The 23121-nt window shown below is 39.6% G+C and overlaps 2 protein-coding genes across 2 annotated transcripts; both read left to right on the forward strand.

Moving 5' to 3' along the window:
• Nucleotides 1-11783: 11783 nt before the first annotated feature.
• LOC118479395 (protein NRT1/ PTR FAMILY 1.2-like) lies at nucleotides 11784-12800 on the forward strand. The gene is made up of 2 exons (XM_035976096.1): nucleotides 11784-11985; nucleotides 12368-12800. Exons 1-2 carry the CDS (start codon nucleotides 11815-11817, stop codon nucleotides 12791-12793), a joined length of 597 nt encoding a protein of 198 aa, XP_035831989.1. The 5' UTR covers nucleotides 11784-11814; the 3' UTR covers nucleotides 12794-12800.
• A 745-nt stretch (nucleotides 12801-13545) lies between these two features.
• Nucleotides 13546-13980, forward strand: LOC118491691 (protein NRT1/ PTR FAMILY 1.2-like). The gene has a single exon (XM_035989665.1). It carries the CDS (start codon nucleotides 13546-13548, stop codon nucleotides 13978-13980), a length of 435 nt encoding a protein of 144 aa, XP_035845558.1.
• The last annotated feature ends 9141 nt before the right edge of the window (nucleotides 13981-23121 follow it).

Genomic DNA, 23121 nt, shown 5'->3' on the forward strand with positions numbered 1-23121 from the left:
ACCCGGCTGTTCACTTGGTTGTGACGAGCCTTGGAGGTCTACAACGTTTCCTATGGTCGAGCCATTGATGTTTTCGTGTACGCCCGAAGTAATAAATGCAGTTGTGACAAAAAATTTGCATGAAATAAAGATAGCCAAACACTTCTTGTATTAGGTAAATGTGTCGGCGATTCGCCCTATACGATTACATGTTTGTATTATATGTAGCATTTTCGTAATTGTTGGGCATTCCAGGTTCGTGGAACCTCTTTGTCGTTCATGGTGCGTAGCTTGTATGCCCCCTTGCCGAGGACCTCATCAATGATGTACGGGCCTTCCCATTTGGGAGCCAGTTTCCCTGGTTTTTCTGCATTGGACGCTTCATTGTCCCTTAAGACATAATCGCCTGGGTTGAAGGTGCAGATCCGGACTCGGGAGTTGTAATACTTTTCAAGCTTTGATTTGTATTTGGCTTCATTGATTGCTGCCATCTCCCTCCGTTCTTCTAGGAGGTCCAGGTCGATCCTCCTTTCTTCTTCGTTATTGATCAGATTCATGGAGAGCATTCTTGGAGATGGAAGCCCAATTTCTGCTGGGATCACAGCCTCGGACCCATAGACCAAGCTGAAAGGTGTTTCTCCATTGCTTGTTTTGGGCATTGTTCTATGGGCCCATAATATGCTTGGTAGCTCATCGACCCACCCTCGTCTTTTTTCACCGAGCCTCGCTTTGATGCCATCGACGATGCTCTTGTTGACCGCTTCAACTTGACCATTCCCTTGCGGATGTGCGACCGACGAGAAGGTATGTTCAATGTTTAGTTCCTTGAACCATCGTTCGAGATCATCTGCTGCAAAGTTTGTACCATTGTCGGTGATGATTCGGAGTGGTAGGCCGAACCGGCATATAATTTGTTCCCAGATGAATCGTTTAACGACTGCCGATGTGGTTGATGCAAGTGCTTTTGCTTCCACCCACTTTGTGAAGTAATCGACCGCAACGATGATGAACTTGACTGCCCCCGGAGCTTCTGGGAAAGGGCCCACCATGTCTATGCCCCATTGCTGAAAGGGCCATGCGGTTGTTACTGGTACCAATTCGTTTTTTGGACGCATGGTTTTTGGCGCATGCCGTTGACAGCCGCTGCACTTCCTTAATTCCTTCACGGCATCGAGGTGCATTCCGGGCCAGTAGTAACCGGCGTTCATTACTTTTGCCACTACCATGCGCGGCCCGGCGTGGATACCGCAGATGCCTTCATGTACTTCCCGGATCAGATAATTTGCGTCGTCGGCGTCAACACATCTTAGCAGCGGGCCGAGATATGACTTTCGGCACAATATCCCGTCTGCCATCTGATAATGCTCTGATTTATACTGGATTTTCCGCGCCTCAGCTTTATTTTCTGGAAGTATCCCGGACTGTAAGTACATGATTATGGGTGTCATCCAGGACGTGGTTCCTGTTTGGATGACGCTGACTTCTCTGAGTGGAACAGACGGGTTGCTTAAAACTTCTATGCGCACGTCTTTGGCTAGGTGCTGGAAACTTGTTGACGCAAGCTTGCTTAAGGCGTCTGCCGGCTTGTTTTCGCTGCGGTTTATGTGGTGCACCTTGTAAGAATAGAAGGTTTGCAGCAACGTCTTTGCTTGGTTGAGATAGAGTGCCATTATGTCGCCCTTGGCTTCGTATTGACCATTGATTTGGCCTGCTACTAACATGGAGTCCACATGTGCTTCAATGTGTCGGACTCCCATTTTGATTGCCAAACGCAAGCCGGCCAGAAAGGCTTCGTACTCTGCTTCGTTATTTGTGCTCTTGAAGTCTAGACGTATGGCGTAAGTGAACTCGTGTTTGTCAGGGCTTACTAGCCGTAGCCCCGCGCCTGCCCCATCTTCGTTGGATGCACCGTCTGTATACAGCAGCCATGGCTCTTCGGTTTGTTTTTTCTCAGCTTTCTCCATCGCCTTACACTCTCTGTCTTTGTCATCCGGGACTTCCGTCATGAAGTCTGCCAAAACTTGGCCTTTGATCGACGGTCGTGGTCTGAAGACTACGTTGTGTCCCCCTAGCTCTATTGCCCATTTGGCCAACCTTCCTGATACTTCTGGCCTTGCTAGGATATTCCCAATATTGTAATTTGTTAACACGTGGATGACGTGATTGGCGAAATATCGGCGCAGCCTTCTTGACGCGTGAATCAGTGCAAGGACAAGCTTTTCCATGATTGCGTATCTGGTTTCTGGATCGGTTAAGGTTCTGGACACATAATACACAGGTGTTTGGACACCTTGTCGATCAACCAGCAATACAGCCCCAACGGCCCTGTCGGAAGCTGAGAGGTACAAGACCAAAGGCTCTCCTTTGTTTGGTGCGGTTAGAGTTGGCAGCTTGATGAGACAGTCTTTCATCTCGCGGAACGCATTTTCTGCTTCCGGAGTCCATTGGAATTGGTTTTTCTTCATGCAGTTGCGCAAGGTCTTGATGAATGGGAAGGATTTTGCTGCGTGGTTAGCTAGGAACCGATTGAGTGCTGCCAATCGTCCTGCGAGCTTTTGCATGTCTTTGACGTTTGCTGGTGAAGGCATCCTTTCTATGGCCTGGACCTTTTCTGGGTTCACCTTAAAACCATCTTTAGTGACTATGAAGCCCAAAAACTTTCCTTCCTCCATTCCGAATGAGCACTTTGCTGGATTCAGTTTGATGCTTACGCTGCGCAGCGTGTTGAAGGTCTTCTGAATATTTGCCAGCATCGCGCTCTCCTCCTTGCTCATGATTACCAGATCGTCCATGTATACTTCTATGTATTTACCGATGGCGTCACTGAATGTTTCGTTCATCAACCGTTGGTACGTAGCACCTGCATTCTTTAAGCCGAACGACATCTTGGTGTAGCAGTATAACCCCGTTGGCGTGCGGAATGCGGTTTTATCTTCTTCTTGAACAGCCATATGGACCTGGTGGTATCCTTTGTAGCAATCCAGAAAACATTTCCACCGAAACGTTGCCAAAGAATCTATTTTCTCGTCTATGTCTGGTAAAGCATAGCAGTCACGAGGACATGCTTTGTTCAGATCCTTGTAGTCGACGCACATTCTCCAACTACCATTCGGTTTCTTTACCATTACTGGGCTTGCTACCCACGTTTGGTACCGGACTTCCCTGATGATTCCTGCGTTTAGCAGTTCCAACACTTGTTCTTTCATTGCATCATGTTTGATATCGCCTAGGTGGCGCTTGGCATGCACCACTGGCTTGGCGTCTTCGGAGACGTTTAGACGGTGTTCTGCTATATGCCGTGGAACACCAACCATATCAGCCGGTGTCCAGGCGAACACGTCCATGTTGTCATGCAGTAATTTCTTTAGCGCCGCACACGTTAGATCAGACATTGCGGGTCCCAGAGTGACGGTTTGTTCCGGGTATGCGCTGTTCAATACCCATTTCTCTGCTTCTATGCGCGGTGCCTGTTTGCTTGCTTTTGCCGGCCTGATTTCATCTGTTGTTAGCACTTCTTTGCTTGCGTATATCAACGCAATGCCTGTTTCAGTTGGAAAGCCTATGGCAGAATGTGGTGCGGAACAGATCATGCTGAAATCTCCTTGGGATTCTCTTCCTAAGAGGATGTCATGTCTTGAATGTGCCGGTAGTACCATGAACGTGACTTCTTCGGTTCTCGAATTTCTCCCATCAGAAAGCAACACTGGGAATGATATTTGTCCTAGGGGAAAGACGGCCTCGTTGCAGAAACCAGTTAGTGGGTAATCGACTGGTTCTAGGCGCGCCTTATCCTCTTGGTCGAATTGATTGAAGCACTGTTCATATATGATGTCTGCGGTGCTCCCGGGATCGATAAAGATGTAATCTGTTTGGTAGTGGCCGATCACCCCTGGGATGACTATTGGCCGCTTTTCTCTTGGATCTCCCCTGACAACTGGGAACACCACTTGCTTCTCGTGCCATGAATCGTCCTGCGCGCGCTTGTTGTAGTTTTTTCTTGGTCGCCGTGGACTTCCTTGCACCATATGAGTTTCTAGCTTTCTGAGCTTCTTGTTGTCTGGACCCTCATCTCTTCGTTGTATCTGGCGGTAATCGCGCTTTCCTCCTTTGACTAAGTGACCGAGCTTTCCGTCTCTTAGAGCTCTTTCGATTTCTTGCTTTAAGCTAAAGCAGTCATCGGTCAAGTGGCCCGTATCTTTGTGGAATTCACAGAAGAGATTTGGGTCTTGACCCCTTTTGTTGCGCATCTGCAAGGGTGGTTTGAACTGATGGTTCTCTGTGGCTAAAACTTCAGAAGGTGTTTTGGTTAGTGGAGTCCACTGCTTTTCTCTATTTTCGCGCTTTACTTCTTTTCGATGGGCTATCTGATTGATCGTATGGCGTGCGTCGTCCCGTGGGGGGCTTCTTTCTCTGTTCCCAGAAGCCCTCCAGGGTTGATTTCTGCCCCTTCTGTTGTTTCGATCGTTATGGTTGTGTGCGCGCTGACGGTGATCATCACCGGTCAGTTGCCTGTCTGTCTGCGCAATGGTCTTGGCCGCTTCAATGAAGGTTTCCCAGTCTTTGGGTCCTCCATCTCGCCCTTTGATTCTTTTAACCAGATCGTCGCACTTGACCGCTCGCATGAAGTGTGCCCGCATCATTTTCTCTGGTATGTCTCCGATCTCTAGACATTCTTTGTTATACCTTGTAATGAAATCTTCTACGCTTTCATAGTCTTTTCTCCATATGTTCAGACAATCACCCGGATCTCTGGCTTGTCTTCGTTGCTGAGAGAAGTGTGCCAGGAACTTCTCTCGGAAATCGACCCATGATTTGATTTTGCCAGCCGGTAAATTGTCGAACCAAATGCGCGCCGCGCCAACGAATGTCTGAGCAAACAGGTGGCACCATGTTGGTAAGTTCCATCCGCCTGTTGCTCCTGCACCTTTAAACACCTGGAGGTGATCGTCTGGGTCCGTCAACCCGTTGTATTTACCCACATTGTGTGGTAACTTCGTTTTGTCGATGGCCTCGCACGCGATCTCTGGAATGAATTTTGAATTTTCAGCCATGTCCTCAGGACGATAGCTCAAGGTGTAATCATGCTCTGCTTTGGGGTTGTACCCCGCGCGCTTGGTAGGTTTGTATGCTTCGTGTTCTAGAGGAAGTCTGCTGAATACTGTGGGCTCCCCCTTGTAAGTTGGGTCGTCTTCCTCTTCTTCCCATTCTGTATTCATGTTGCGCGCGCCCAAACGGGTTTGGATCGGCCTTCGTTGTAGATTGGAGGTTTGAACGAAGTTGCTCTCTGTTTCAGCATAAGTATCGCGCGTGTCTTGTACGCTGGGTCTTCTTATGTTTTGCACTGGTCCTCTTTCTGGTCGTAAGTTCCACGCGTTTGTCTGCTGAGCCGTGTGTGTACTCAGAGACCTCGGTTGTGGAGTTACAAATGTTGATTGGTTAGCCTGTGCTTGGAGCAAGGCTTGCTGTGCGCTGAGCTGCGTATAAACTAGGTTTATGGACGCCATTTGTTCGGCATACCAGGAAGCCAGAGTTTTTCCCTCGGGTAGCCCTAAGAGTGCAGAGTAGTTGAGTTGTGCTTGTTCTGATGGAACAGAAGGTCCTGGTCCATGGCTTACAGTCTGCATCGGCGGAGGTGTTTGGTGTAACATCCCCGTTGGAGATTGGAGAGCAGCTCCGTTTGTGGTTTGAGTGATGATTCTTGCCGGTGTTTGGAAGATGGGTCCAGTTGTGGTTTGGCTAACAGCCCTGGACGCACTTCCAAAAATGGATGGAAACTCGTTGTTCAGCTGACCTTCTTGGATGGTCTCGTTCCTTTGACCTCGTTGGACGTGTGCTGTGTCCGAAACGAGTTCAAAGGAAGAGACTTCTCCGTCAGCTGGGTGTGAATGATTCTGGTCTGCCATTTTCACGAGTGTTTTTTAGAAGAGAAAAAGAGGTGAGAGTGGTCTTGCAAAAAAACGGATGGCGCCAATGTTGAAACAATGGTTAACACAAGGATAACCAAGAGGGTTGTTTCACTTATGGGGTTCAACCTCTTCTCTTGCTCGTATCGGTGGCCTGAGATCTGCAAAACAGTAAACACCGTTAGTCTCGTTAAGAGGGGAAAAGGGGATTTTCCCTCTTAACCAGGCTCCGGCGTGAGAATAAGCACTGCTCTGAGAGGAATAAGACAGTGTGTGTATAGAGTAAGTAAAGAGGGCCAAGATCCTCAACCTGAATGATGAAGGGTCCTATTTATAGCCGGATGGTGAAGAAGGAGGAAGCAGCTGTGCCAGCTGTGGGTGCGCGCCAGCTGTCCGACCAAGGGGAATATCCTCTTGGTCTGCTCTGTCGCGAAGGGTGTAGTGGTACACGTGGCGTCCTTGTATTCGCTTGCGCTGGGTACCTCGTATTGGTCGCGTCAGCCCTGCTCCCTGGATTGTCGCAGGCCTATGTGGCCTTCTCTCAATGGTGACACGTGTTGTCCTTTATGTTGGGCAAAGCATCTTTGATGCCAGCTGTGAACCGCGTAGGTGTCTTCTTGAAGTTTCTAGAAGGTTCTGGTGACATGGGTGCCTTGTGTGCACAAAAGTGGTGTGGTCCCTGCCATGTAGGCAGGGAATTGGGACCATACCTCTTCACCCACCTTCTCCGGTGACTGGAGACAACCACCATCTTCATCAAATTTCCATCACCCCCGTCCAGTTGTTCACAATGCCGGTTTGCGGTGGTTTACAACTATGGTATTGACATTCCGGCCACCAATGTCTCAATGAGGCTTTAGATCCGGTTAAGCTCTTCAACGTGCATGTTTTCCTTTTGAGCAAATTAGCTTTGACGCCGGTTATTCATAATCCCGACAGTTTTTCTCCATCATGGCTCCAAACTTTGGCTCTCTCTTGGCTACAACGTTGTAATTTAAAAGATAGCTGTAGCGACACACTCAATTCCGATGGCATTTGACTTTTATGGAAAAAATGGCAGTATCGTAATTATATGAAAATGGCATTATTGTAATTGGTCGGTGGCGTAAAAGCTACGACACCGACTTTGTGCTTTAAGATTATGTAGAATGTGATGTTAAATTTTTGGAGGATAGCCCATGGCTTTATATAGGGATGAGATTTTTTACCGAAATACCGGTACGGTACCGATGCCGTACCGTACCGATCATAAACGGTATCAGTATCGGTAATAGATTTTTCTAAATTCAGTATCGGCAAAAAACGGTATCGGTACCGGTATTTTTCGGTAAATACCGGTATTAATACCGAATTTAATAATCATCGGTAAAAAGCATGGAAACCATTGAAGTAAATTAATTTTTTAATGGTTTCGTTATAAATTATCAATATATCTTTTCTTATTTTTAGATTTTTTAATATCTTTGTGGTTGTTTGTGTAAGGAGACGATACTATTGTTGAAGAAACCCATTTTGTCGAACTTGATGGTGACTCGGAATTGGGTAAAAGTCGAATCCATGGATGTTTAATATGTTTGCCTTTTTTTACATTCCTCTATATATTACTCTAGTTCAGTTAATAATAGATAGATGGGTTGCGCATGATATTTCTTATGTAAAACAATGGATGACACCAAAGCGGTACCAATGTGGTAAAGTACTGAAATACCAGTACCGTACCGGTACCGAATCTATAAATACGGTACGGTAATCGGTATCCATATTTCCTCAATTTCGGTAACAGTATTTATGGTATCCGGTACCAGTATCGTACCGATCTCATCCCTAGCTTTATAGCCTAGTGGTATCTTGGGGGTGAGATAAGACTTTGGGCCAATAAGTTCTGGGTTCGATTCTCACAAAGGGGGTTTTTCTCATATTTATTGGGTTTTCTCCTGAATTGGTGTATAGGCATTATGCCTAGTGGAGATTGATATGATCAGGTGGTTCTGCTGGTGACACTATGATACTCCAGTGGTTCGTCAATGATCTAAATTTGCCGTTAAAAAAAATTATTATAGGATAATGTTGTACTTGTAGCTTGATATTGGATAAATGAAAGTTGTAGCACACATTTAGTCGTTTGTAAATCTACCAATTATAGAAGAGTTGTTACACAGTCATATCATCATATACATATAATTGTTTTAGGGGCGGTTTGTTTACCTTTTAATGAGGCTCTTAATGGTTGAGACCTCTTACTGGTTCAGCACTTAATGGTTCAGACCGTTTGTTTCACGAGCAGATATTTGAATGGTTTTGCCTCTGAATGGTTAAGACCTCTAATCTGAATTGCTCAGACATTTGCCTCTGAACGGCTAAGCATTATACAAGCTCTTAATGGTTCAGACCTACCTCTTACTGGTTCAACAATTAATGGTTCAGACCTCTTACTGGTTCAGCACTTAACCATTCAGATATTGCCAAACAGCCCCTTAGAGTAATACCATTTAAATTCCTTAATTAATTGCTGTCGTATTTTTCTTCTAAGGGTACTCGGTGTGGGGGTCGTCCAGGCTCGGCGACGCCCGATGACGCCCCAAACACCGTACCGGGTAGGACGGCGTCGTCCAAAACGTCGAGGGTGGGACGGACGAGACGGGCAGAAGAAGACAAATTTTTTGACCGTTGGGATGCACTAGCCGTTGGTAAAAAAAAAGATATTGAACGGTGTTTTGGGGTTCTAAAAAAAGGCATCATTGAACATCCAGCACGTTCTTTTACACCACAGAGGTTGCGATACATTATCTATGCTTTTATCTTGCTGCATAACATGATCATCGAAGACGAAGGTAGAGCGATTTGTGACTACGATGAAAACGCGTCTAACGGGAATTCTGTTCTAGTGAGTTTGGAACAACAAGATATAAACGGATTGTCGCTACGTAACGAGTACACGCATCAAACCTACAAGTGGACTTGGTGGAGTACATTTGGAACAGCGCACAAAACGAACCTAACGACTACATGCCGGATGAAGACTAGTAGTTTTTATAATTTTTTTTAAGAATACGTTGGTTTTTTAATGTAATGTTGGAATTAATATTTATTTTAGAGTTTATTTTAATTTTAGTTATATATATATATATATATATATATATATATATATATATTGCATATTTAATTTGCCAAAATAAAAAAAATAAATAAATTAAGTTGGTGGGGTAGGCTTATCCTCTATTTCTTTGGTTTCATCCTTGAAGGGGCATCCTCCAAGAACTATGACGTAAGACTTACGTGACGGATCATCCTCCAAATATGAGCCTAAACCATACCAAGTAGCCTAAGTGTTACCTCTTAATGTTATGTTTCAACTATTTATAACAGCATCTTTAATGGTTAGCTCCTTTGTCCATATTAAGTCCATTTAATGGGTGTGACCAGGGTGTAAGTGGATTTATTATGGGGCGACTTACAAGCATTGTACAACCCCTCATTCATATCACTGTCATTTTCTTTTATTTTTATTCTCTTTTATTTCACGTTCATTTAGCCAACTCACCATGATTATATATAATTATTAGGCTAAAGAGTGTGGGGAAAGGGGTGAGTTCGATGAAGCTGACATGGCGTCAGTGATCTCGGGGAACACTACCCCCGCCCCCAACCCATTATCGGTGAGCTCGGCGAGATACCCCGTTCCCCGATGAACTTTTTGAATTTTAAAACATTTTGACCGTTTGAATAATGGCTATAAATTTAAAAAAAAATCATTTTTTAACCTTTATATACTCGCACATTTAAATCTAAAACTCACAACCCTCTCCAACATCATACATTCCTCTTCATCAAATTACATAAATATCTCTATAAACTTCTTATATAATCTTGTTAAATTTTTGTTAGTAGCCATGAGTTCATCATCTTCTAGGAAAACGTTGTAAACTTAAACGTTAGCGCAATGATGGAGAGACGACGGAAATTATTTTGGAGATGGAAGGAGATGAAGGAACTTCAGAACCAATAACTGGGAGTGATGCGTTAAATAGAGATCTGGCAAAGTGTTTTCTTCCCATTTGTTTACGTTTTTTGTATTAGGTTACCCCGGAAATTAAATTATGTTACTCCTCAAAATTTAAAAAGTCCATCACCCTTATCATCTCAAAGTTTTATTAAAAGTCCACTACTTAATTTATAAGTTAAAAGCCCAATTAAAATGATTGATTAAAGCTCAAATACTAGTTAGAATCGATTTTTGATGGGGAAAAAGAACTAAACGTGAACATAGCAACCACAACAAGCAACACCATGCACCTCCATTGTCATTAGGGGTGCAAACGAGGCGAGTCGAGCCCGAGCTCAACTAGGCTTATGAGAGCTCAAGCTCGAGCTTAGCTCGGTTCGAGCTTTGTTTTCAAAGCTCGATTTCGGCTCGTTTATCATCTCTTAATTAATATATTTAGTATTAATAATAGACTTGTTTAGCCTCTCGAGAGCTCGATAAGTGAAACTCGGGCTCGGACATTTACTAAACAAGCTTATTTTTTGGTTCGGGCTTGGCTCGTAAACAAGTTTAAATAAGCTCGGCTCGACTCGTTTACTAGACAATTTTAAATAAAGGATAAATGTTATTAATATTAATAAAAACTAATATTACACTAGGGCTTGACGAGCCTGACGAGCTTCACATGCAAGGCTCGAGCTCGTTTATTTTAGGCTTAAGCTCGGCTCGGACTCAAGCTCGTTTGCACCCGTTTTCGAGTTTTTCTTATCGTGTTTTTATTTTATGTTTTTATTTTATTTCGTTTACATTGTATGAAGTATAGTAAAAACATTTTGAACGTTACCCTTGAAATTTTGGTCTAGAACCGCCACTGACATTGCGGCCGTGTACAACGGTTCGTCGGCAAAATAATCGGCCACTAATCTATCGTGGGCTCCTACACGTATATTACAAATAAAAATATAATAACGACATAAAAATAAAATAACGACATAACAATTGAGCGTAGAAATAAATTATTAATTCAAAATATGATAGCGATAAAAATATACAAATATACAAATATAAACTAACTCTCGGTCTATGTTTATGGCCACTTGCCTAGTTCGAGGTTGTAACGTGGTTTCTTCTTCTTCCTCTGCAATGATCATCCGAGCCGCCTGCATTATGGCGTTTACAAAAAACTAATCACCCGAAGATGACGAATACCACGAAGATGAAGATGTTGTGTATTTTTTTTGGAGAGAGTTTGAGAGTGTATAAAAGTTCGAGAGGTTAAAAAAAACGGTTGAGATTGTATAAAAGTAGGAGAGAGTTTGGTTGAGATTGTATTAAATATGGTTGAGATTGATGTTATTTATATAGATAATAGTTAATTTTTTTAATACACTACCGTTTAATAATGGTTATATTTTGAAAACGAGGCCCGTCCCTATCGGCAAGGAAGAGACGGGGAGGACGAGACGGGGCTGAAGAGGGGCGGTGTGGACGGCCCTAGCCGAGCCTCGACGGCCCGTTGCCGTCCCCACACCGTTCAGCGTTAGTGGTACACGTTTTTATTAGTGTACACATTATATTCGTGCAGGCCTTTTTTTGGCCAATGGCCATATATCACTCCTTTATGTGGAATCCTCACTCTCTCATTGTCACTTTCGCTTCAAATTTCATATAAAAAAAAACAATATCATCCAAATTTCAATCAATCAAACCATCGATCCACCATGGGAACACACTTGAATCAAGACACATCAAGCATCGAAGCCGAATTACGATCGAAATTACTCCATGACGATCGATCACTTTATTTGTTCATCATAGGTACATTATTTGTTCATCACTTTGGGTTTTGGTTTTGGTTTTGGTTTTGATTTAACTTTGTGTTTTGTTTTGTTTTGTTTTGTAGCAAATGAAGCATTTGAGGGTATTGCGAGTCAAGGATTGACGTCGAACATGATCTTCTATCTAATGGAAGTTTATCACATGGAAGTTGCAACCGGAGCCATCATACTCTCCATCTGGAACTCGCTTTCGAGTGGTCTCTCCATTGTTGGGGGTTTCATATCCGACTCTTATTTGAGTCGGTTTCGGGTCATTGCAACCGGGTCTCTGTTTAGTCTTGTTGTAAGTCCATATCATCCATATTCCTATATGGGTCGGTTTTGGGCTCAAACTGAATACAAAACCAAAAATTCGAGTTTTCATTTTTGTTAGTTAATGATTAATTGATTATTACACCATTTGTTAACTTCTTAACTTTTAAAATTACAAATTTTAAATCCAAAGTTCAATAATAAACATTAAAAAATAAATGTTTTTTTGTTGGTTTTTAATTCTACTTTTTTTGGTTTTTAGAAAATAAAAAACTGAATCTGAACCACAAAATTCGGTTTAAAAAAAAATACCAAACCATCCCGTTAGTTTTTTGTATGGTTCAGTCATTAGTTATTACAGTTAATATATGGTTTCGATTCGGTTAAATTGGTTTTAACTTTTTTTACAACAGGGGGTGGCATTTCTCTGGTTGACATCCATTGTTCCACAACTAACACCTTCATCTTGCCAAGAACCGGACACGGGTTGCAACCCGCCAACACGAACCCAACTCGGTTTCCTCTACGCATCTTTTGGTCTAATGTCGATCGGGTCAGCCTGCATTGGACCTTGTTCCATAGCCTTTGGTGCAGACCAGCTCAAACACCATAACAACCAGAGGCTCATCGATAGCTACTTTAACTTTTACTATGTTTCGACGACGATTTCCAGTGGTATTGCTTCTACTGTTGTGGTCTACATTCAAGAGCCCATTATATTTTCGGGTTTGATTCAAGTCTTAATCGTCGCGTTTAGGAACCGTAAGATCCATCTTCTTCCCGATGACTGCTATAATCATAGCAATAGCAATGAAATGGATCGAGTTGAGCTGACCTGACCGACAGTTTGAGGTTTGACAATTACTGTTTAAAAAGTGTGGTGATCCAATGCGTTATGATCCGAAAAGCCGCTGCATGATATCGTGTATGCGACGCGTTCATTATTAAAAACCCTAAAAAGGGTTCATTATTATTATTTTTTTTTAAAAACACTAAAACGTATTTATAGATAAAATCTCTAATTGTTAACTTTTATACACTAATATATAAGATATTTTCACAATCTTTAGTTAGATTTGTTCAATCGATGGTCTAATTTGTTCATATACTCAAACCTAGTACTCAATCGATGGTCACATTTGTTCGGCTAAATTAAAAAAGTCAGACCCATTGCAATTGCGGTCCAATATGTTCAAATACTACAAGTCAAACTGGTCCAAAATATGGAAATGATGATTATTAATCAGGTTAAAAATGATAACTTAGTGGTACAAACCAACCCATTTAGCTGAGTTTTTAAAAAGAAATCTTGTTTTGAGATGTTATCTTACTTGTCTATTTTGCGACCTCTTATTGATTTTTCCGTAATTATCTGATTATCTAACTTGTGTTATCTTGTATTTTAGGTTTCTTAACAAAGCGTGTGTGAACATTGGTTCTTCGAGCTCGAACCTTTGTGGTGTCCCCACAGTCGAAAATGTGGAATCCCTCAAATCCCTAATTCGGATAACACCTGTTTGGTCATCAGGCATTCTAGTATTCGTAGGCATGTTGCAAGCATTCCCAAATCCCAACACTTGAAGCCGAAAAAATGAACCGAAACATCACCTCAAGGTTCGAGATCCCGGCAGCACCCTTCACCTTGTTCATGCTTTCGTCAATCACTATATGGATCCCATTTTATGACCGTATTTTAGTCCCATTTCTAGCAAAACTTACACACGAGCCGCGTGGGCTTAACCCGAAAATCCGAATGGGAGCTGGGATGATATTGTCGATCATAGCCATGGTAGTATCCGCAATCATGGAAACCATAAGGCGTGATTTAGCAAACTCAAAAACGCTAGTTGATATGTCAGCAATGTGGTTGGTCCCACAATTTGTGTTACTAGGTTTAACCGAAGCGTTTAATGGAATTGGACAATTGGAGTTTTATTATTCTGAGCTCCCAAATAGTATGGCAAGTCTAGTGATGGTTATGTTTACGGTGAGCATGGCGGTTGCTTCGCTTGTTGCTAGCCTTTGAAATTTTAACTAATATCGTAGACTCGGTTACTGGCCAAGGAGGTGATGTAAGTTGGCTCTCGAGTGATATTAACGCAGGCCGCGTGGATTACTACTATTGGTTGCTTAGTTTATTGAATTTGCTCAACTTTTTGTACTACTTGATCTGTTGTCGTGTTCATCGGAGCTTTTCTTCATCGGAATGTAGGTTGTCCCATCCTGTTGATATATAGGAATAAGTTATAGCGTTTATTTGAAGCTATAAACTTTTGTATGTGTTTTTTATAGAAGTATCCATGGTCTTATGTTATATTTTTTATTGATAAGTAATTTATTATTAAATAATCAGATAAAAAAATTAAAATATTATGGTTTGTGTAGATTAGCGAAGTATACATACCCAACAAGATAGACACGTTAGGAACTAATGCCGGATAACAAGTTAAGCATTTTTATGTTGTTTTTTTTTCCTTTTGTTTTGTTATTGTTATTGTGAGCCTATTTGTAAATAAACTTGTTTTCTACTAGTTATGTAATAGTATGTGTTATTTACAAAATTAAAATAAAAATATGAAATTGTGCTAGTATGTAACAGTATGTGTTGGTTATAAAATTAAAAAAAAAATTGCTCTAGTTTTGTAATAATATCTGTTGTTTACAAAACTAAAAAACATGAAATTGTGCTAATTACGGTGTTGATTAATGTGTTGATTACAGTGTTATGCTGATTACAGGATGTGCTGACGGTGGTGGTATGGGATGTTACCGTCGGATGTACTGATGGTGGTGTTACCGTGCTGATGTTGACGATGTGCTGATTATGGTGTTGACGATGATGCTAATTAGGGTGCTGATGATGATGCTGATTACAGTGTTGATTCGATAATGAAAAATAGATTAGGATTTAAACTAATCTTGCATGAATTTAAGGATAATTTAATTATTGTTTTTACTTAGATATAAATAAAAGGTTATAAAATGTCTAAAATATCTTTAAATCAATTTTTTAATCAAGAACACATGTCATTAAATTCTTGGTTCTTATACTTAGTATAAAAAATAGATGTTTGTATAAGATCCTATTCCTAGTTTGACTTAACTAATTGTACGAAGTGATTGATATAAGTTTCTCAGTGTCATTACTTTCGAATTACTTTTTTTTCCTACTAAAAAGTTCTATGTTATTTACTTATGTTGAATTTCTATTTTATTTTTAATCTACCAGCAGTTTGATTGGATTATCAAGAGGATATGCTTTCCAATTACCTTATGTAGTTATGTTACTCTAATCCAATCTATTTTCTTGTTTAGTTTCTTAGAAATACTACTATGTTGTTATTCAAATTATTATTATTATTATTATTATTATTATTATTATTATTATTATTGTTATTATTTTGGGTAAATTACATTTTTCGCCCTTTATGTTGTAACACCCCGAAAACGGGTTTGGTAACTAAACCCCGTTAATACTAAAAGACGGGTAAAGTACCGTTAGTGGTAAAAGTTTACCCGGTGGAATATTAGGATTTAAATAATTAATCCTAATAATGAATAAAAATGAATAAAAGCTTTAAAGAAATAAAATGGACAAAAGGCCCGAGTTAACGGGGCCTAAAATAAACTTAGTCATAAATATTCCCGAACCCGCTAAGTTAACTAGGAATATTAAACCTAGTTAATAAGTGAGAGTATTGATGAAAATAATTAGGTTGTGACCTAATTAATAACTAACCAAACACGAGGGACCAAAGCCGGGTAACTTACAAATGGTTTTATAAACTTAAAAATAAAACAAACACACACACATATGTGTGTGTGCGTACGTGAGAAGCCAGGAGGGAGCTCCATGGAGCAAACCCTAGTTCTTCAACAAAATCTTCAAATTGGAAGATCAAATGAAGGCCAAATTCGGAATTTAATACATAGAAACGATCACCTAGTCGTGGGGATCGTAAGGTATGTCGAATTTCTAACATTTATGAAGTTGTGAAAATTTGTTAAATTTGCATGATGCGAATTATGCAAGAATCATAGAGGCTATGGCCAAATTAATGAAGTATGATTGCTTAGGAACAAACCCTAAGTAGAAATTTGAAGTAAAATTGCTAGGATTTGAGTAATTTGGTGATTTACCACTTTTAGACAAGTGGGTTTTCATTATATAGTGAAGATGATGATGTACACATGTTTAAAAACATCATAGTTGCTAGTAGGAACAAGATACTTGAACAATTTGCAAGTTTGAGTAATTGATCATAAGTGATAGTGGTGAATTTTGATGTTAATCTTGGTAAAAATAACTAGTTAGGAACTAGTTAGTAAATATGTAAAATCATGCACATTAGGTGTTTGTTAAAATGCCTAAATGAGAACTAAGTGTTGATAATGTGCCTAACTGAGTCTTGTGAACTTGATAGTGCAATCATATGTGTTAATTGGTGATTTGACTTTTAAATAGTCAAACCGACCATTAATAAGATCGAATGGTAATTGTGATAGAAAATGTGTAAGATGGAATAGTCATAATAATTAATGATGACTAATATAACCGTCTTACGAATTATGATGATAGCTTGGCGCTTAAACAAGCTAGGTGAAGCTTGGAGTGAAAGCGGGTCAAACGAGTCAAGCATAGAAGAAAAGCGTAGCTCGGATGCAAGGTAAGTGTAATTTACACACTTATGTAGAATGCTTGTTATTTCGATACTTATGAACATGAAAACAATAATATTGGAAATTTGGAAAATTGTCAAGTGTTGACTTATGTAAATCACGGTTAAAAAGGATACCCATGGCGTAAGCCGAAATGGGTTGAAACGGCAAGAAAAGAGTGTAAAAGAAAAAGGGCATGGTTATAAAACCCGGGATGGGATGATGTACAAATTGGAAATCAAAAACGGTGTTTTTGATTTAAATAGACAATGTTGGGTATATAGTCCAAACGGGTCGAATGGTGGTGATAACACCATTTGACAATATCGACTAATGTGGTCGTCAAGTCTTATGTTAACAGGACTAATTAGCAAATCGGATAGTTGCGTCATCATTGATGGTGTGATAATAAAAGTGAGGCATAAATCGGGTCTATTCGTTGATCCGAGCCAGGTACGCATATTTATGTTGTAGTTAAAAGTGATATTTGGTCGAATATTTGGTGAGAGTCCTTCATTGTAAAAGAAGGACCAAAATCGACCAAAACGCCCTTGTAGGCTAAATTGAACAAACAACCCTGAGAGGTTGTTTGGAAACGAGTCTTATGATTAAACAAAAGTTTAGAACGAGTACGGGTAGTGAAAGATGTAATTCTTAGGCCAAAAGACTCCATATGAGTCTTTGCCGTAAAATGATATTTCATGAGGTATAAATTCGGAACACATAGATATCCACTTTAAATCCAACACACATTTAGTTGTGATGGAAGAGTACTAGATAAGAGATATAGGTTACAACGCTAGATTAGAATGAAAGCGGAATTGAGCTTAAAAGTGCTTAAAATATCCTTAACGGGTCAAAATAAGCATACTAGTGAAAACGGGTTTAATTTGTGAATAAACCTATGATTAGAACCTATTATGGTATATCACAACTATTTGATGAAGTGTACGAAATATAGGAATCAAATAAATATGCTTGTTTGATAAAATGCATAACCGGGTCAAAAATTAGTATAAAGGGTAATAAGCCGAAGACTTAGAAGTCTTAAATTTTGTTAGGCCGAATGTCGGATTTTAACTCCAAATTATGGAGAATCAAATTACAAACACGTAGGAAGAAACGGTAGGCCAAACGGACAAGCGGTTTGAAAGATACGGAAGATTTCGTGTCAAATTACGGCAGAAATGGAAAACTGGATGCAGGGCCCACCGTAAATTACGGTGACACCGTAATTTACGGTGGAGATGAAAAGCCTTACGGTGGCCCCCTACTGGTTTACGGTAGGGGCATGTAAAACCAGTGGCCACCGTAAATTACGGTGCCACCGTAATTTACGGTGGAGGTCAGGTTGAAACTTTTGTTTTTGTTATCAATTGTTTCTCGGACTCGTCTAGACACGTTTTAAGTCCTGTATGACTAAAGCATTTCATGTTTACGAAATGTAGGTACACCTTGGATGCCGGAAGACGATCAAGCTCAATGAAGAACCGAACACGATAAAGACACATGCTTCCGCACATTGCCTCGTTGTAAATTTTAACGACGAACCCGATCACGTTATGTAGAATAACTTATGATTTGTAAAAGTTTTAATAAACCTGTATTTTTTTATAGCATGTGTAGTCTTAACTACACATCTAATCGTTGGTATTACATACGAATTCGTTAATTAGTAACCAGGGTGTTACAAGTTGGTAATCAGAGCTCATGGTTAAAGAGTAAGGTGTGTTCGGTTCGAGGCTTGATCGCAAATCCGGTAAGTGCATGTATGCTAATGGTCTAGCGTATTAAAGTGTTGTAGACAACACATAGGGTTACCGTGTAAAACACGTTACCCCAATTAAATGATTGATATAGTTGCAAAAATACGCGCGTTGACGTGTATAGTAGAAAAAGCCTTGTACTATAATACAGGCGATTATTGAAGTTGATATTACTAAGTTTTGTGAATATCTTGATTGATGGACACTTGCATTTAAAGATGACAAGAGTTGAACATTAAGGATATGATAGAGGAACGGTCCGAAGTATGACGATAGGAGCATGCTCACCAAGGACTAGATCGCGTAACGACCGCGAACAAGGTTAATGGCAAGAAACGCCCGTCGGGGCAAGCATTACCAGGTGCGTGTTTTTTTTAAATATAATCGCACAAATAGCAATATGCAACAAACGAATAGAAATTGAAAGTTGCATATGTAGATTAAAAATTTGGAAAAACCCGAATAGAAAATGTATTCGGGATATTGTTTCCAAGAGAAACAAATAGAGGCATTACTTACATAGGGCGTGATGTGAAAACTATAAAAAGGTCATGTGTGTCATATGTTAATCGCTTACTCTGGCCAAGTAAGTAGTGGCTTATGATACCATGAGCTTCTTATGGCGGACACGTTTACATCCGATGTAGTAAGGGCAGGGTGAATGGGACTAATTAAAAAGTACCTAAATGAATCAGATAAGCAAAATATTTGATAATAATGTAAACGCACAACCAAGTGACGGGAGCGTATTACATTAGGATAATGAGCCCGGGTGAAGGGACAAACAAGCATGTAAAATGATTTAGACAAGTATTGGGAAGGAGTGTACTTACACTCGAACCCAGAAAACACCAAGCATGTAAAATGATTTAGACAAGTATTGGGAAGGAGTGTACTTACACTCGAACCCAGAAAACACCAAGCATGTAAAATGATTTAGACAAGTATTGGGAAGGAGTGTACTTACACTCGAACCCAGAAAACACCAAGCATGTAAAATGATTTAGACGAGTGTTGGGAAGGAGTGTACTTACACTCGAACCCAGAAAACACCAAGCATGTAAAATGATTTAGACGAGTATTGGGAAGGAGTGTACTTACACTCGAACCCAGAAAACACCAAGCATGTAAAATGATTTAGACGAGTATTGGGAAGGAGTGTACTTACACTCGAACCCAAAAAACACCAAGCATGTAAAATGATTTAGACAAGTATTGGGAGGGAGTGTACTTACACTCGAACCCAGAAAACGCAAACATGAAAAATGATTTAGACAAGCAATGGGAGGGAGTGTACTTGCACTCGAACCCGGAAAAATGCAAATATGTCCCTTAACGGGTCATTTTTGTAAAACGTCAAACTTAAAGATAAAGTCAGAATATAAAAATGAAGCGAGGTCTTAATGCATACTGGGAGGACTGCAATAATAACGACTTTGGTAAAACACCCGGTTGAAGGGTAAGAATTAAACACATGCGTAAACCAAGAGACGTGAACGCAGGTTGAAAAATCAAAGTAACTTGGATTATGAGTCAGGACTATAAAATCTCGTATATAGAAATTGTGAGTAAATATGTTCAACTATTCGAAGTCGAATGGGTTGAATAAAGAATAAAGTTGATTGTTCATTAAGTGATGGATTTCACATTAATAGGTCAAACATGTTGAATACAATATAACGCCATATGCGTGTATAAAAGTATACACATTTGAAAGAAAACTCGAATAAAAGATGATCTACGAGATCATCATAACCTACGGGATATTAATTAGAGCAAAAAGGTCTACGGGGCCAAAATGACCCACGGGTCATGAATTAAAGCAAAAGAATCATAAGGGCTTCGCCTCAAAGAGGTGAAAGCCTAGGGAAATAGCCTACGAGGTTAAGTGAAGGGACCTACGGGTCAATAGTGTAAGGTAAGGGAACTTGTTATGATCCCTCGTACAAAACTAAGATTTTAAAAGAATAAACTATGGACTGTCAATATCATGGTATGGATAATTGACAAGGTTAAAAAAGGATCCTAAAACTAAAACTTCGATTTTAGTAAGAAACAACGTTATTACCAATATAAATTATGATAGGAATTTAAATAGTAAGCATGAAAGATACAAGTCTTGACACTGATAGGCGCAAGACGATATATTCAAAAAGTGATATTTTCGAAAATGAAATTTTGATATAAATTAAATATGATGTAACGCAATCATGGTCAAGAAATGTAATGTGAAGTAGAATCACATTATAACCAAGCAAGCGGTAAAAAGTAACTGGACTAATAAGTCTAGTTAGCGAGACCGGTTAAGGTCATTTTAGTAATTTGGTTGCTTGTAAGCGGTAGATTCGGTATAACTGAACCGAATAAATGAATTTTGGAAACAAAAGAAATTGTCGCTAAAAGTGAAAGATTTCACTAAAGACCTTTAAACGGGTCAATATAACGGATTCACCAAGAGTTCGATAATATATAAAAGCGATGGAAATCGCTAAGTTAACTAAACTAGTGAAAATAACGGAATTACGTTATTTCAAGTTACATTATGTCGTATGAGGTACGTAGAGGTTCTGTAACCAAAAAGACATTACCATAATTTTTCTGGTAATACTAACACTTGGTTAAAGTATGAGTAATGCTTAAGAGATTACTCAAGTGAAACACATTGAGTTTAGAACTCAATGAACTATGTAAGCAAGGTTTCGAGGACGAAACCTCTTTAATGGGGGTAGACTTGTAACACCCCGAAAACGGGTTTGGTAATTAAACCCCGTTAATACTAAAAGACGGGTAAAGTACCGTTAGTGGTAAAAGTTTACCCGGTGGAATATTAAGATTTAAATAATTAATCCTAATAATGAATAAAAATGAATAAAAGCTTTAAAGAAATAAAATGGACAAAAGGCCCGAGTTAACGGGGCCTAAAATAAAGTTAGTCATAAATATTCCCGAACCCGCTAAGTTAACTAGGAATATTAAACCTAGTTAATAAGTGAGAGTATTGTTGAAAATAATTAGGTTGTGACCTAATTAATAACTAACCAAACACGAGGGACCAAAGCCGGGTAACTTACAAATGGCTTTATAAACTTAAAAATAAAACAAACACACACACATATGTGTATGTGCGTACGTGAGAAGCCAGGAGGGAGCTCCATGGAGCAAACCCTAGTTCTTCAACAAAATCTTCAAATTGGAAGATCAATGAAGGCCAAATTCGGAATTTAATACATAGAAACGATCACCTAGTCGTGGGGATCGTAAGGTATGTCGAATTTCTAACATTTATGAAGTTGTGAAAATTTGTTAAATTTGCATGATGCGAATTATGCAAGAATCATAGAGGCTATGGCCAAATTAATGAAGTATGATTGCTTAGGAACAAACCCTAAGTAGAAATTTGAAGTAAATTGCTAGGATTTGAGTAATTTGGTGATTTACCACTTTTAGACAAGTGGGTTTTCATTATATAGTGAAGATGATGATGTACACATGTTTAAAAACATCATAGTTGCTAGTAGGAACAAGATACTTGAACAATTTGCAAGTTTGAGTAATTGATCATAAGTGATAGTGGTGAATTTTGATGTTAATCTTGGTAAAAATAACTAGTTAGGAACTAGTTAGTAAATATGTAAAATCATGCACATTAGGTGTTTGTTAAAATGCCTAAATGAGAACTAAGTGTTGATAATGTGCCTAACTGAGTCTTGTGAACTTGATAGTGCAATCATATGTGTTAATTGGTGATTTGACTTTTAAATAGTCAAACCGACCATTAATAAGATCGAATGGTAATTGTGATAGAAAATGTGTAAGATGGAATAGTCATAATAATTAATGATGACTAATATAACCGTCTTACGAATTATGATGATAGCTTGGCGCTTAAACAAGCTAGGTGAAGCTTGGAGTGAAAGCGGGTCAAACGAGTCAAGCATAGAAGAAAAGCGTAGCTCGGATGCAAGGTAAGTGTAATTTACACACTTATGTAGAATGCTTGTTATTTCGATACTTATGAACATGAAAACAATAATATTGGAAATTTGGAAAATTGTCAAGTGTTGACTTATGTAAATCACGGTTAAAAAGGATACCCATGGCGTAAGCCGAAATGGGTTGAAACGGCAAGAAAAGAGTGTAAAAGAAAAAGGGTATGGTTATAAAACCCGGGATGGGATGATGTACAAATTGGAAATCAAAAACGGTGTTTTTGATTTAAATAGACAATGTTGGGTATATAGTCCAAAGGGGTCGAATGGTGGTGATAACACCATTTGACAATATCGACTAATGTGGTCGTCAAGTCTTATGTTAACAGGACTAATTAGCAAATCGGATAGTTGCGTCATCATTGATGGTGTGATAATAAAAGTGAGGCATAAATCGGGTCTATTCGTTGATCCGAGCCAGGTACGCATATTTATGTTGTAGTTAAAAGTGATATTTGGTCGAATATTTGGTGAGAGTCCTTCATTGTAAAAGAAGGACCAAAATCGACCAAAACGCCCTTGTAGGCTAAATTGAACAAACAACCCTGAGAGGTTGTTTGGAAACGAGTCTTATGATTAAACAAAAGTTTAGAACGAGTACGGGTAGTGAAAGATGTAATTCTTGGGCCAAAAGACTCCATATGAGTCTTTGCCGTAAAATGATATTTCATGAGGTATAAATTCGGAACACATAGATATCTACTTTAAATCCAACACACATTTAGTTGTGATGGAAGAGTACTAGATAAGAGA

The sequence above is a fragment of the Helianthus annuus genome, chromosome 1 (genome assembly GCF_002127325.2).
Source record: "Helianthus annuus cultivar XRQ/B chromosome 1, HanXRQr2.0-SUNRISE, whole genome shotgun sequence".
In the NCBI taxonomy this organism is placed as follows: domain Eukaryota; kingdom Viridiplantae; phylum Streptophyta; class Magnoliopsida; order Asterales; family Asteraceae; genus Helianthus; species Helianthus annuus.

Excerpts from the sequence above, each read along its gene's own strand:
- LOC118479395 (XM_035976096.1), top strand. The coding sequence starts at position 11,815 with ATGATCTTCTATCTAATGGAAGTTTATCACATGGAAGTTGCAACCGGA. Across the intron at positions 11,986-12,367 it reads GGTCTCTGTTTAGTCTTGTT|GGGGTGGCATTTCTCTGGTT; the intron begins GTAAGTCCATAT and ends TTTTTACAACAG.
- LOC118491691 (XM_035989665.1), top strand. The coding sequence starts at position 13,546 with ATGAACCGAAACATCACCTCAAGGTTCGAGATCCCGGCAGCACCCTTC.